General features: G+C 38.3%; 1 protein-coding gene and 2 pseudogenes across 1 annotated transcript; all 3 read left to right on the top strand.

Annotated features, from left to right (window-relative positions):
• Window positions 1-1451: 1451 nt before the first annotated feature.
• Window positions 1452-4549, top strand: LOC120129385 (annotated as a pseudogene).
• Window positions 4499-5085, top strand: LOC120129322 (pathogenesis-related homeodomain protein-like). The gene is made up of 3 exons (XM_039146844.1): window positions 4499-4697; window positions 4746-4864; window positions 4999-5085. Exons 1-3 carry the CDS (start codon window positions 4499-4501, stop codon window positions 5083-5085), a joined length of 405 nt encoding a protein of 134 aa, XP_039002775.1.
• Window positions 5086-7170: 2085 nt separating this feature from the next.
• On the top strand, window positions 7171-13707 carry LOC120129383 (annotated as a pseudogene).
• Window positions 13708-13806: the final 99 nt, after the last annotated feature.

The raw sequence follows: 13806 nt of genomic DNA on the forward strand, positions 1-13806 counted from the left end.
TTTTTGAATTGTTTTGATTTTTTAGTTTAGATTTCGAAAATGTTGATTATTGTTTTTAGTTAAATCAGATCGAGATAAATATGTATGTTTAATTTGGAGATGAATTCTAAATAATTTGAAAAGAATTGAGATTAGATATTGAGTGCTATTTTTTTGAATCGAGATAAAGATTGATAAAGATTTAATCTTTTCTATTATTATCTTTACCTTCATCACCCATAATTTATTATTTTTATTTTATAATTTAAATTTTTTTATTTATTATTAAAGTTTATATTTTTATTTTCTGTCAACTTTAATTTTTATCAATTAATATAGAATTGAAATAACTTAACTAAGATAAATTAAAGACGTAATTATGAAATAAATGTCTAAATTATATTGTTTTTTAGATAGGTATTCAAACTTTTTTTTGAATCATTCATGTGCCTAACGTTATAAATGTTATCACTTTAAGTGTCCGGACCGTAACGACCATTAAATTTTACAGTTAAATGACACATGTCACGGTCTAATAACTTTTCAAAAAATATTTCCAAAAATAAAAAAAAAAATTTAGGGAAAAAAACCCAAAATCTTGAAAGAAAATTTGAAAACTTCATTTTCAATACCTAAACACACGCTAGTCGTCGCGGTATGAAGTTGACTGGACCTTCACCATAACCTCCACCCTACGACAAGTCAAACTTAACCATAAACGTTGTGTTTCCGACGAAGGAAAAATAAAATCACAACTCAAAATCGCGTCTCCAACGAACTCAAACTCCCAAATTTGTGACACCCAGGCAATCCAACGATGCACACGATGATAAGGGAGACGACGACCGACTAGGTAGATACCTATTGCACGAAAATGGTAGAGATGTACGTTTGTAAATGTGTATTCTCGATTTCATGAATGGTGTCACGTTGAAGCTTAGACCTTGTTTTCGAGGAGATAGTTGTTTGTTTAAGATAGCTCACTTTGTATTTTTCACATTAGGTGTTTTATGTGTAATGTTGACATCTTAGATTGCTTTCTTAAGTAAATTATGTTTCTACTTTCTACTGCATTTTGTTTGGTTGCTGAATTTTGGTCAAGATTTTCCAAAAAGGGTGATACATCATACATTGTTGTTCCAAATTCACCATATCACCCTTCCTCTCATGTTTCCCTATAGTTTCTCGAAAATCGTAATTCTTTTGGAAATCAAGGCTCAAATTTGTTAAATGGGAGAATTGATTTGTCCGTTTTGTTGAAAATACAATGGAAATCTCTTGAATTTTCTTATCATAGCTACTATGTATTGTGCATTGTTAGGCGTGTGCCTTTTTTTCTCATCCTTTTTGGTTCTATATTGCATGTAAGGATCTTTGGATTCTCTTATCTGAATAACTTACTGTCCTCTTTGTCAAACTTCATTAATTTATTTATTTGTTAAATTAAAAATTTCCAACTTATCGCTGTAATATCGGTGCTGTTATGTAGCATTTTTAGCCTTCTAATTGATATGATCAAGGTTGGAAATATGGGCGTATCTTCATCTGAAGAAAAGTGTGAAAAGGGAAACCGTTTTAAGCCAGAAGAAAGTATATCAGAACAGGCCAATGAATTTCGTAGTGAATGTTTGATTACTGAATTTTCAGAAAATAAAGATCAATGTGGCAATGCAATAGCACAAAGGGAATCAGCAGAAACTACCATTGGTGTGTCTCATTCTGGTATTGATAAACCATCTTCTGCTGAACATTTCGGAGTCCTTTCTCATGGTGTGTGCGAGCATAATCAAGAGACTGCATCGGCAAAGACACATGAGTATAGTTCTGGATTTATACATAAGGAAACATCAGACAAGAACCCCGGTTCTGAAATTCTTGAAAATAAACGTGAAGAAGCATGTACTTTGGTTTGTGATCTTCCTGCTGAACATGCACATCCAGTTTGTGATGATTTGTCCAATAATGCTGCTAGTGAAAGTTTAGGGTTGTTGCCTGAAGACTCTAGCAAGAACATTCAGACTGATAAACTTTCATGTACTGAACTTGGTAGTGCAGAGCCTACAGTTAGCGTTGGTTCTGAAAAGATATGTGAGGAATTTGGTGAACCACTAGAGCAGCAACAACAGATTGATTCTCAAAGTTTACCAAATGGTATAGGAAAATGTTTATCAACTAATGTTTTTAATCAAACATTGCAATTGAATCCTGAAGATATAAACAAGGGCAATTGTGACAAAACATTTGCAATCACCTTCTGAAGGTGTGAATGATGTTATTCAGACCAGTAATAGTACTCTTGTTGATCCTTTAGGATGGCCTCAAGATTTTGCTTCAGAAAATCCTAGCATTCAACAACCAAAGCTCCATTGTGAAGACATGTCAAAAAATTCTGGTGTGGTACAGCATGAAACAACACCTAAGAATTCTGGCGAACATAGGGGTGGAAGAACTTCCAAAAATGTAAAGAAAAATTATCCGCCAAGATCTTTGAGAAGCAATAACAGGATTTTGCTTTCAAAATCACAAGAGAAATCTAAAGCTACCGAGTCGAGCAATAATTTGGTTGATGTTGGTTCTAGCAAGCAGAAAAAAAGGAGGAAGAGGAAGAGGGAAGGGAAAAAGAAGTTTCCAATGAATATTCAAGAATCAGGAAGCACCTTAGGTATTTACTGAAGCGAATAAACTATGAGTGGAGTCTGATTGATGCATACTCTACAGAAGGTTGGAAGGGGCTGAGTTGTGTTTATTATACTGTTTCATCCTGTATTTATTTGCAGTGATGTTGCTTATGAGCTAAATTTCATGACAAACTAAAAAAATGTTCTCATCTCGGTCTCAAATTTGGTATTGTTATAGGTTACTTATAATTGCTTAAGGGAGGACAAAGCAAAAAAAAAAAAAAGTTTTAAGCATATAAGAATACTTTGTAACTTTCACTGTTTGATGATCCATTACCGGCTTACTATCATGGATAGCTAATGTCTATTTATTGCTTTGAAATGTTTGTGTACCCTGCAGCCTAGAAAAGTTAAAGCCAGAAAAGGAGCTTCAACGTGCTACTTCTGAAATTCTTCGGTGCAAATTGAAAATTAGAGATTTGTTTCAACGTATTGATTCGTTATGTGCTGCAGGAAGGCTTCCCGAATCTTTGTTTGATTCTGAAGGGGAAATTGATGGTGAGGATGTAGGAAACCATAGGTATAAGCATTGTCTATATATTCTAGTTGCTATTTACTTGCGGATGATTATAGTTCGAATCTTGGAACTAGAAATGCTTAGACTGAAATCCTTTAATTGCAGATATTTTGTGCAAAATTCGGGTCGAAGGACTTCCCTGCAAACAATGATATCATACTATGTGATGGTGATTGTGATCGAGGATTCCATCAATATTGCTTGCAGCCGCCTTGCTAAAGGAAGACAGTAATACTCTCCATTGCCTAATTGATATTTCTAATTTGATATATTGGGTTTTGAATTGTTTTAATGTTGATAATACTTTACTCTTGCACCTCTTCCTGTGTTACAGTTCCTCCAGATGATGAGGGTTGGCTATCCCCTGGATGTGACTGCAAAGTTGATTATATTGAATTGGTTAATGAATCTCAAGGAACAAATCTTTCTCTCACTGACAGTTGGGAGGTCAATAACATATTTTCTTGCTTCCATTAGTTCTACTTTGATTTTTTTATTCCTCACCATGTTCCTTTATATCAACAGAGTCTTTCCAGAGGCAGCACTAGCTGCGGGCGGGCAAAATCAGGATCCTAACTTTGGACTACCTTCGGATGATTCTGATGAAAATGATTACGATCCTGATATTTCAGAAAATGATGAGAAAGATCAGGGAGATGAGTCAGGTTCTGATGAATCTGATTTCACTTCTGCATCAGAGGAACTGGAAGCACCTGCTAATGTTGATCCTTTTTTTGGGGCTTCCATCTGAAGACTCAGAGGATGACGATTATGATCCTGATGGCCCGAATCATGATAATGTGGCTAAGACGGAAAGTTCAAGTTCTGATTTTACCTCTGATTCTGAGGATCTTGGCGCCATGTTAGTAGAAGATGATATTTCTTCACAAAAAGATGGAGGCTCCATTTCTAATGGTGCTTCCAGGATTTCCAAGAGCCAAAAACGTAAATTTGGTGGAAAGAAGTCTATGAATGATGAGCTGTTATCAATAATGGAACCAGCTGCTAAAGAAGATGGTGCTGTTGTATCCGATAAACGAAGCATTCAGAGGTTGGAGTTTGGACTACAAAAGGTTACCATGATGTTCTCCTGCCATAAATCATTTCGTCTTTTTATTCTCATTCATTTACTGTTTTGGTTATTTCCTTCGTGATTTGCTTAACCTTTTTTTTTTTTTTTTGCTACATACAGGAGACATATGGCAATGTTCCTTCTAGTTCCAGTGACGATGACGATTGGAATGATTCCTCGGCACCAAGAAAAAGGAAGAAATGTGATGCAGAAGTGGCTTCAGCACAACTGAATGGAAATGCTTCTCTAACCATGAGTGTCTCAGCTTCCAATGGTTTAAAGCAAAAGTCAGCAGAAATGGAGAACACATCTAAGAGAAACACTCGGCAGAGGTTAAAACATAAGACTACTTCTGATAAAAAGGTGGTCACACCTGTTTCAAGTGGTAAGAAGGCTGGTTTATCAACATTCTCAAATCGTAAGTGTACTTCTAAATCACCCTCTAAATCACATGCAAAATCGCCTGCTAAATCACCCTCTAAATCACATGCAAAATCACCTGCTAAGCCATTTGCTAAATCGCCTGCTAAATCACCTGTAGGCGCTGGCACACCTGGCTCAAGAAGTAAACAGGCTGGTTCATCAACATATAAAATACTAGGAGAATCTGCAACACAGGTAAATATGGTGTTCTCACAAGGCTTCAATAAATCGGGAACAAGAGTGAAAACTTGAGTACAGTCAAGCTTTTGTGTGCCATCATTAGAGATCAATTTGATTATTATAAATTTTGTCTATATCTTGTATTGCAGGGACTTCATAAATCTTTCAAGCAAAATCAGTACCCGGACCGATCGGCAAAAGAGAGTTTGGCGAAAGAGCTTGGAGTTACTTTCTGACAGGTCTTAGCTTTCTCCATTTGGAGTTCACTTGTAAAAAATGTTCATAAACATCATTTTATTTCGTTCTTCTATTTTTTGGTTTCTTATTTTATTTCTTTCGTTCAGGTTACTCAAACGACTGGGATTTAAGCTTGTTTAATATACGCTTCACGTCAGATTTGAGTTGTATTAGGTTCAGGATAATGACTAGATTGATGGAAGGATATGTTAATATTATTGATATTTTGAATACTTAATTTTGAAAGTTTATGAACTTGCGGATACATTTAAAACTTAGAGCATACTTTGAGGATGTTTAGTGAAATTAACCCATTTTTTTAAAGGAATCCCTGATTCCATAACATTCTATCGCCGTTGTCAGCTTCATCCCACTGACTTGCTTGTCTGCTAATGGTTGTTCATGTTCCTTCTTCCCCTTTATTGAACTTGAACAATTCATTCCATGAACTTCGAAGGGTAAGCTCCATTGAAACGTTGGCAATCGTCAACTTCAGAACTCGACGGCCTCGTCATTCTCGACAATATAGCTGATTGAATCTTCGTTTTCCATTGCTAAAGTGGTTCTTTAACTGTATAGTCGTTGAGGATCCCTATCTTTCTCCGATGTGTAAATGTTGTGCTATCATCAAAACGATTTTCTTGCCCACTGCGGGATCAGTGTTGAGCATCGTGCTGGCTCACCAGCTTGCGGAACACTTAATTCTCAGAACTTTACGACCCTGTGATTCGATCGAAGTCTTGTTCCATTTAAGTTTAATAGCAACAAACTCGAAATCTCATCGGAGATTTTGACTTTCGGAGAGAGATGAAGAATGAGGCGGGTCTGGTGGTTGAGATGTTAAAGGCTTAGGGGTATTTGAGAGGTAATCAACGATTGAGGAGTCGAGGAAGTTAGTATCGGTTGTGCAACCATAGCACAGCACCTTCAACCAATATTGGTTGGGACCTTTCAAAAATGGCTTATCCCGTATGCAAATGCTTGTAGGGTAGCCATTAACTATTTGTACTGATGATTGAATTCTGATAATCTGACAATTTAGTCCTCATCTATTTGACTTGATCTATGATAGTTGTATAAATTGCAAATTGATTTTAATTTCGTTCCGTTTATCAAATGTGGCATCTTTTGTCTCAATTAGCCTTAGAATTAAGTTAATTAGCCTTAGAATTAAGTTAAGTGTATACATGTGTATATATATGTATGTTTCAATTAAATTTAAATAAATAAAATAATATAAGACTACTAAACTTTTAAAAAATAGTTTTATAGAAATGTTATTTAACTTAATTAAAACCTTTAATCTCATCACTTTCACTAGATCAACATAAAGATAATTAAAGAAGGCTTTACTTACATTTGTTAGTCAAAATAAGTTTATTGTGTAAAATTTATTACAACAACAACAAAACTCAATTCCCATATGCAGTGGGGTAAGGGGAGGTAGGGTAGTAGGCTGCCCCCAACGCCAGGTTGAGAGTAGCTTCCGTGGAAGACCTCCGGCAGTCAGAAAATTAAAAATATAGATAAAATGCAATGCATGTATAAATAAATACAAAAATACATAGTTGAACAGTATTCATATGCAGTTATTAATATCATTAATATCATATGCGCGTCTGTAATGGGCAGTAATCCCTGCAAAAAAAAAAATCCCTGCGAAAAAATTAAAATATAGTCGAATTGATCTGAACAAAAATATAAAGTTAACATTGTTGAACCATCAGTTCAACTATAATTAAATAAAAAATTCATAATATATTAATAAATTTTTTAGTGTCTATTTATAATTTAATTAATTGAACTATCAATTTTTTATCACGATTAATTATTTAAAATATCATTCAAATGTTTACAAATAAAATTGGAATGCTCAAAAGTTTAGAGATGAAATTAGAATAATTAAAACATTATGGACTATTTTAAAATAAAGGTCATAGTTTGGAGATGTGTTGTACAATTAACTCAAGTTTTAACCAACTGTTTGATCCTACGTTCCCTCGTTTCCATTTCTCTGTCTGCTTCATCTTCCTCTTCGCTTCTGTCTAATAAAATTTCTTCGAATTACATCTCTCCGTACAAAAATGGCTTCTTTGAAAACACCATCTCTCTCAAAACTCCATCGCTTTCCCTTTCCTCTAAATGGAACCTCCGATCCTCTTTTCGCGCCACCTTCCCTAACAACATCCGTTTTTCCCGCTCCCAACAGCAAAGCCACCGCTTCTTCGTAGTCACCGCCGCCGCCCCCGGTTCTTCCTCCAAGAAGCGAATCGTACCCGCCACCCCAACTTCATCACCATCCGTTTTGTCCTCCAAGAAGCCAACCGTACTCGTCGCCGAGAAGCTCGGCGAGGCCGGTTTAGCGTTGCTTAGACACCACGCCAACGTCGACTGCTGTTACAAACTCTCCCCCGAAGAGCTCCGGATCAAGGTCGCGCACTGCGACGCCTTGATCGTCCGCAGCGCCACCAAAGTCAACCGCGCGGTTTTTGAATCTTCTGGCGGGAGATTGAAGGTAGTCGGGAGAGCTGGCGTTGGTATTGATAATGTCGATCTGGCCGCCGCCACCGAGCACGGTTGTTTGGTCGTCAATGCTCCGACGGCTAACACCATTGCCGCGGCGGAGCACGGGATCGCACTTTTGACTGCCATGGCTCGAAATGTGGCTCAGGCTGATGCTTCCATGAAATCTGGTGAAGGACTATCATCCATAATTTTGAAATATGTTCCAACTATTGTTTGTTTTAACCAATGTGACATTGGTACAGCACAAATAACAAAATACGATCCGAATTAATAGATTAATATATTGAATATTGATTATTATATTTAAAAGAGTATAAATCAAGTTTACAAAAGATTAATGTACTTTATCATGATGTAGGGAAATGGCAAAGGAGTAAGTATGTCGGTGTATCCCTTGTTGGAAAAAGGCTCGCCGTCTTAGGTTTCGGGAAGGTCGGATCGGAAGTAGCTCGGCGAGCGAAGGGACTTGGAATGCATGTTATCGCACACGATCCTTATGCGCCGGCGGATCTTGCTCGTGTTATTGGTGTTGAGCTAGTGGGCTTGAAGGAAGCCATAACAACTGCGGATTTCATCTCTTTGCACATGCCTCTCACCCCTGCTACTTCGAAGATGCTCAATGCCGAGGCATTCTCTAAGATGAAGAAAGGCGTTCGTATAATTAATGTTGCTCGCGGGGGAGTGATCGACGAAGATGCACTTTGGAGGGCGTTGAACGGCGGGATAGTAGCTCAGGCTGCTCTTGATGTCTTCAGTGAGGAGCCACCTTGTAAAGACAACAAGTTGGTGCAGCATGAGAAGGTTATGTTGGATCATAAACTTGATCCATTATGGGAGCCTAAACCCAAACCCAAACTAAATTGATGTCATTACTTACATCATTTAATTAATGATGTCATTGCTTACATCAATTTAGTTAGGTGAGAGTTAGATATTTGTTGAATTTTGTAATGGTTTAAATTAGTTTATTTGTGTGGTGTAGGATTGTTCTTGAGTAGTATAAATACCCCTTCCCATTTTAGTTTTAAGCATCAAGAAAAATTAAGAGCTTCTAAGTGAGTGAAGAAGCAAAGTCTTATAAGAGTGAGTTGTAGTTCTTGTTTTTGAGTGAGAGTATTCTTGTAATATTTGTTTGAGTTTCAATAAAAGTTGTTTGTGTGAGTGTTTTATTTCCAACAAAGTGGTATCAGAGCGAGTTGGAAAGATCGAAGGTCTCGACGAGAGGAATACGACGCCGCCAGAATTTTTCTCAATCTGAGTTCTGACGCACCGCCACGCACCGCCGGAAGACTGCTGCCAGAAAATCGAGTTGACTCACCGAGTTGAGCCGATTCAGCCGAGTTGGAGCCCTTGACCGAGTTGTCCAAGTCCCTCCAAAGTTTTTTTTCATCGTTCCGGATTCATCCGTGCAATCGGATTTTACAAAATCTCATTATATTGAGAGATATGGCAAATGGTATGGCACCATTCCAAGTTCCGACACTCAACAACAACAACTACGACAATTGGAGTATCAAAATGAAGGCACTTCTTGGATCACAAGATGTGTGGGATATCATAGAGAAAGGCTATAACGAGCCTGCGGATGATGATGCTTTTGCTACTCTTACACCAGATCAAAAGACAACTTTGAAGGATTCAAGAAAGAGAGACAAGAAGGCTCTCTACCTCATCTATCAAGCATTAGATGATGATGGTTTTGAAAGATTTCAAGTGCAAGCTCTAGCAAGGAAGCGTGGGAGAAGCTGCAAACCTCTTACAAAGGATCCGAGCAAGTGAAGAGGTTCGTCTCCAAACATTAAGAGGTGAATTCGAATCCTTAAACATGAAAGCATCTGAGTCTATTCAGATTATTTCTCAAGAGTAGTAGCTGTTTCTAATCAATTAAAAAGAAATGGTGAAAAGTTAGACGATGTGAGGATAATAGAGAAGATACTCCGTTCGTTGGATCCCAAATTTGAGCACATCGTCGTGACGATTGAAGAAACTAAAGACTTGGAAGAAATGAAGATTGAACAGCTCCAAGGATCATTGCAAGCATACGAAGAGAAGCATAAAAAGAAGCATGAGTTTACTGAGCAACTCCTCAAGCTGCAACTCAAGGATATGCATGAGAGCCAACGCAATGATAAAAACCAACGTGGCCAAGGCAGAGGTAGAGGCCATGGACGAGGTGGAAGTCGAGGTCGCGGACGAGGCTGGAATTACAACAATAACAATTCCAACAACAACTATGAGAAAGGAGAAAGCTCAACACGAGGCCGTGGAAGAATTAATCCAAACTCAAAGTATGACAAATCTCAAATTCGATGTTATAATTGTCAAAAATTTGGGCATTATGCTTCAGAATGTAGAGCTCCCAACAACAAAATTGAGGAGAAGGCCAATTACGTGGAGGAAAAGACAGATGGCAAAGAAACTCTTCTTCTAGCACGAAAGGAAACTGATGGTGGCCAAGCAAATTCCTGGTATCTTGACAGTGGTGCAAGCAATCACATGTGTGGAAGGAAAGACATGTTTGTGGAGCTAGACAAGTCAGTAAGTGGAAATGTTTCGTTTGGAGATGATTCCACAATAGCAGTGAAAGGGAGAGGTAACATTCTTATCCGTTTGAAAGATGGGAGACATCAATTTATTTCAAATGTCTACTATGTGCCCATATGAAAGTAACATTTTAAGTTTAGGGCAACTGGTAGAGAAAGGTTATGATATTCATATGAATAATTAAATCTTTCTATAAAAGATGATAAGAATAACTTCATTGCTAAAGTGCCGATGTCAAAGAATAGAATGTTCTTGATCAACATTCAAAATGATGTTGCAAAGTGCCTGAAAGCTTGCTACAAAGATTCATCATGGCTTTGGCATCTTCGATTCGGGCATCTCAATTTTGGAGGTCTAGAGCTACTATCTAAGAAGGAGATGGTGAAGGGACTACCTTGCATCAACCATCCTGACCAGCTTTGTGAAGGGTGTCTAGTCGGGAAACAATTCAGGAAAAGTTTTCCAAAGGTCGGAGACAAGAGCCAAGAAGCCACTCGAGCTCATCCATACCGATGTGTGGACCGATCAGCCAAGCTCTCTTGGTAACAGTAACTATTTTCTTCTCTTCATTGATGATTTTTCAAGAAAAACCTGGGTATATTTCTTGAAACAGAAGTCGAAGTTTTTGAAGTCTTCAAGAAGTTCAAAGCAGCAGTGGAGAGAGAAAGCGGTAGAAAGATCAAATCCATGAGATCCGATCGAGGTGGAGAATTTACTTCTAGGGAGTTTCAAGAGTTCTGTGAAGCAAATGGAATTCGTCGACCAATGACAGTTCCTAGATCCCCCCAGCAAATGGTGTGGCAGAAAGAAAGAATAGAACAATCCTCGACATGGCACGAAGCATGCTCAAAGCAAGAAACTACCCAAAGAATTTGGGCGGAAGCAGTATCGTGTGCAGTCTACTTGTCAAATCGATCTCCAACAAGAAGTGTATGGGGAAAGACACCGCAAGAGGCATGGAGTGGAAGAAAGCCTGACATTTCCCACTTGAGAACCTTTGGAAGTATAGCCCATGTTCACGTACCAGACGAGAGAAGAACGAAGCTTGATGATAAAAGCGAGAGTTTTATCTTCATCGGCTATGATGCTAATTCGAAGGGCTACAAGTTGTACAATCCAGACAATAAGAAGTTTGTGATTAGTCGAGATGTGGTCTTCAACGAAGAAGGAGAATGGGATTTTAACTCTCATACAGATGACTTCAATTTCTTTCCTCAGTTTGAAGAAGATGAGCAGACAATGAGGGAGCAACTAGATGAATCTCAACAAGAGCTTGCAACTCCACCCACTTCACCAACATCAACCACTCAAGGAGACTCATCACCTTCATCATCGTCAAGTGGGAGTCAAAGTGAAGAGTTGTGCAACGCACAAGAAGCCTTAGAGATCTCTATGAGGTAACTGAACGACAAGATAATCTTACATTATTTTGTCTGTTTGCCGATTGTGAACCAGTGAGCTTTCAAGAAGCGGTACAAGAAAAGAAATGGAGAGATGCGATGGACGAAGAAATCAAGGCCATCGAGAAGAATGACACATGGGAACTACCTCACTCCCAAGGGACATAAGGCGATAGGTGTCACAATGGTGTACAAAACAAAGCAAAAACGCCAAAGGAGAGATTGAAAGGCACAAGGCGAGGCTAGTTGCTAAAGCTATAGTCAAAAGGCTGGAATTGACTATGATGAGGTATTTGCTCCTGTTGCTCGATTGGAGACTATCAGACTAATCATTTCTTTGGCAGCTCAAAACAAGTGGAAGATACAACAGATGGATGTAAAGTCCGCCTTCCTAAATGGAGTTCTTGAAGAGGAACTTTACATTCAGCAACCATCAGGCTATGAAGTCAAAGGGCATGAAGACAAGGTGTTGAAGTTGAAGAAGGCTCTTTACGGGCTAAAACAAGCACCAAGGGCATGGAATAGCCGAATCGACAAGTACTTCCAAGAGAATGGCTTCAACAAATGTCCTATGAGCATGCTCTATATATCAAGATCAAGATGAAGATATTTTGATCGTGTGCCCTACGTGGACGATTTGATCTTCACTGGAAGCAACCCAAGCATGTTTAATGAATTCAAGGATGGATGATGAAAGAATTCGAGATGACAGACATGGGCTCATGGCGTACTACCTTGGCATTGAAGTTAAGCAACAAAATGATGGAATTTTCATTTCACAGGAAAGCTATGCAAAGAGATACTGAAGAAGTTCAAGATGGAGAACTGTAAGCCATAAACACACCGGCAGAATACGGGATCAAGATGACCAAACATGAAGAAGGCGAAGTGTAGATCCAACATTCTTCAAAAGTTTGGTAGGAAGTCTACGCTATCTAACTTGCACGAGACCCGATATTCTCACGCAGTTGGATTGGTTAGTCGCTACATGGAATCCCCAACACCCATTTTAAAGCTGCAAAGAGAATTCGCTATCTGAAGGTACAATTGACTTTGGCTTGTTCTATTCGTTTCTAATGATTACAAGCTTGTTTGGTATAGCGACAGTGATTGGGGTGGAGACATAGATAATCGAAGGAGCACTACTGGATTCGTATTTTTCATGGGAGATATTGCATTCACATGGATGTCAAAGAAACAACCGATTGTCACATTGTCCACTTGTGAAGCGGAATATTTGCTGCTACCTCATGTGTTTGTCATGCAATTTGGCTTAGAAATCTATTGAAGGAGATTGGTTTGATACAAGAAGAGCCTACCAAGGTTTGTGTCGACAACAAGTCAGCCATTGCCTTAGCGAAGAATCCAGTATTCCATGATCGAAGCAGCACATTGATATTCGCTACCACTATATAAGGGAGTGTGTTGCAAGAAAAGATGTGGAGTTGAATATGTGAAGTCACAAGATCAAGTTGCTGATATTTTACCAAGCCACTGACCAGCGAAGACTTCTTAAGATTAAGGAACCTACTAGGGTCACGAGATCAAGTTTACGGGAGGGTGTTGGATCATAACTTGATCCATTATGGGAGCCTAAACCCAAACCCAAACTAAATTGATGTCATTACTTATCATTTAATTAATGATGTCATTGCTTACATCAATTTAGTTAGGTGAGAGTTAGATATTTGTTGAATTGTAATGGTTTAAATTAGTTTATTGTGTGGTGTAGGATTGTTCTTGAGTAGTATAAATACCCCTTCCCATTTAGTTTTAAGCATCAAGAAAAATTAAGAGCTTCTAAGTGAGTGAGAAGCAAAGTCTTATAAGAGTGAGTTGTAGTTTCTTGTTTTTGAGTGAGAGTATTCTTGTAATATTGTTTGAGTTTCAATAAAAGTTGTTTGTGTGAGTGTTTTATTTCCAACAGGTTACCGTCACTCCGCATCTCGGTGCTAGTACGATGGAGGCTCAGGTAGGCTGTTCGATTGACGTATCGACGTTTTATTTGTTTCTGGACGAGGTTACTAAACGAAGCATCGGTATGTTTTTGCAGGAAGGAGTGGCTATCGAGATCGCTGAAGCTGTTGTTGGTGCCTTGAAAGGAGAAACTTCCTGCAACTGCGGTTAATGCACCAATGGTCCCTGCTGAGGTACAATCGATAATTTTCTTCGTGTTCCTTTCGATATAACCTTCGGTTTCCCGTCTTTATGTTGAGTCATTTACAATCATCGCTTCAGTTAGACGTTCTT

The sequence above is a fragment of the Hibiscus syriacus genome, unplaced genomic scaffold (genome assembly GCF_006381635.1).
Source record: "Hibiscus syriacus cultivar Baekdansim isolate YM2019G1 unplaced genomic scaffold, ASM638163v2 tig00110485_pilon, whole genome shotgun sequence".
Taxonomy (NCBI): Eukaryota; Viridiplantae; Streptophyta; class Magnoliopsida; order Malvales; family Malvaceae; genus Hibiscus; species Hibiscus syriacus.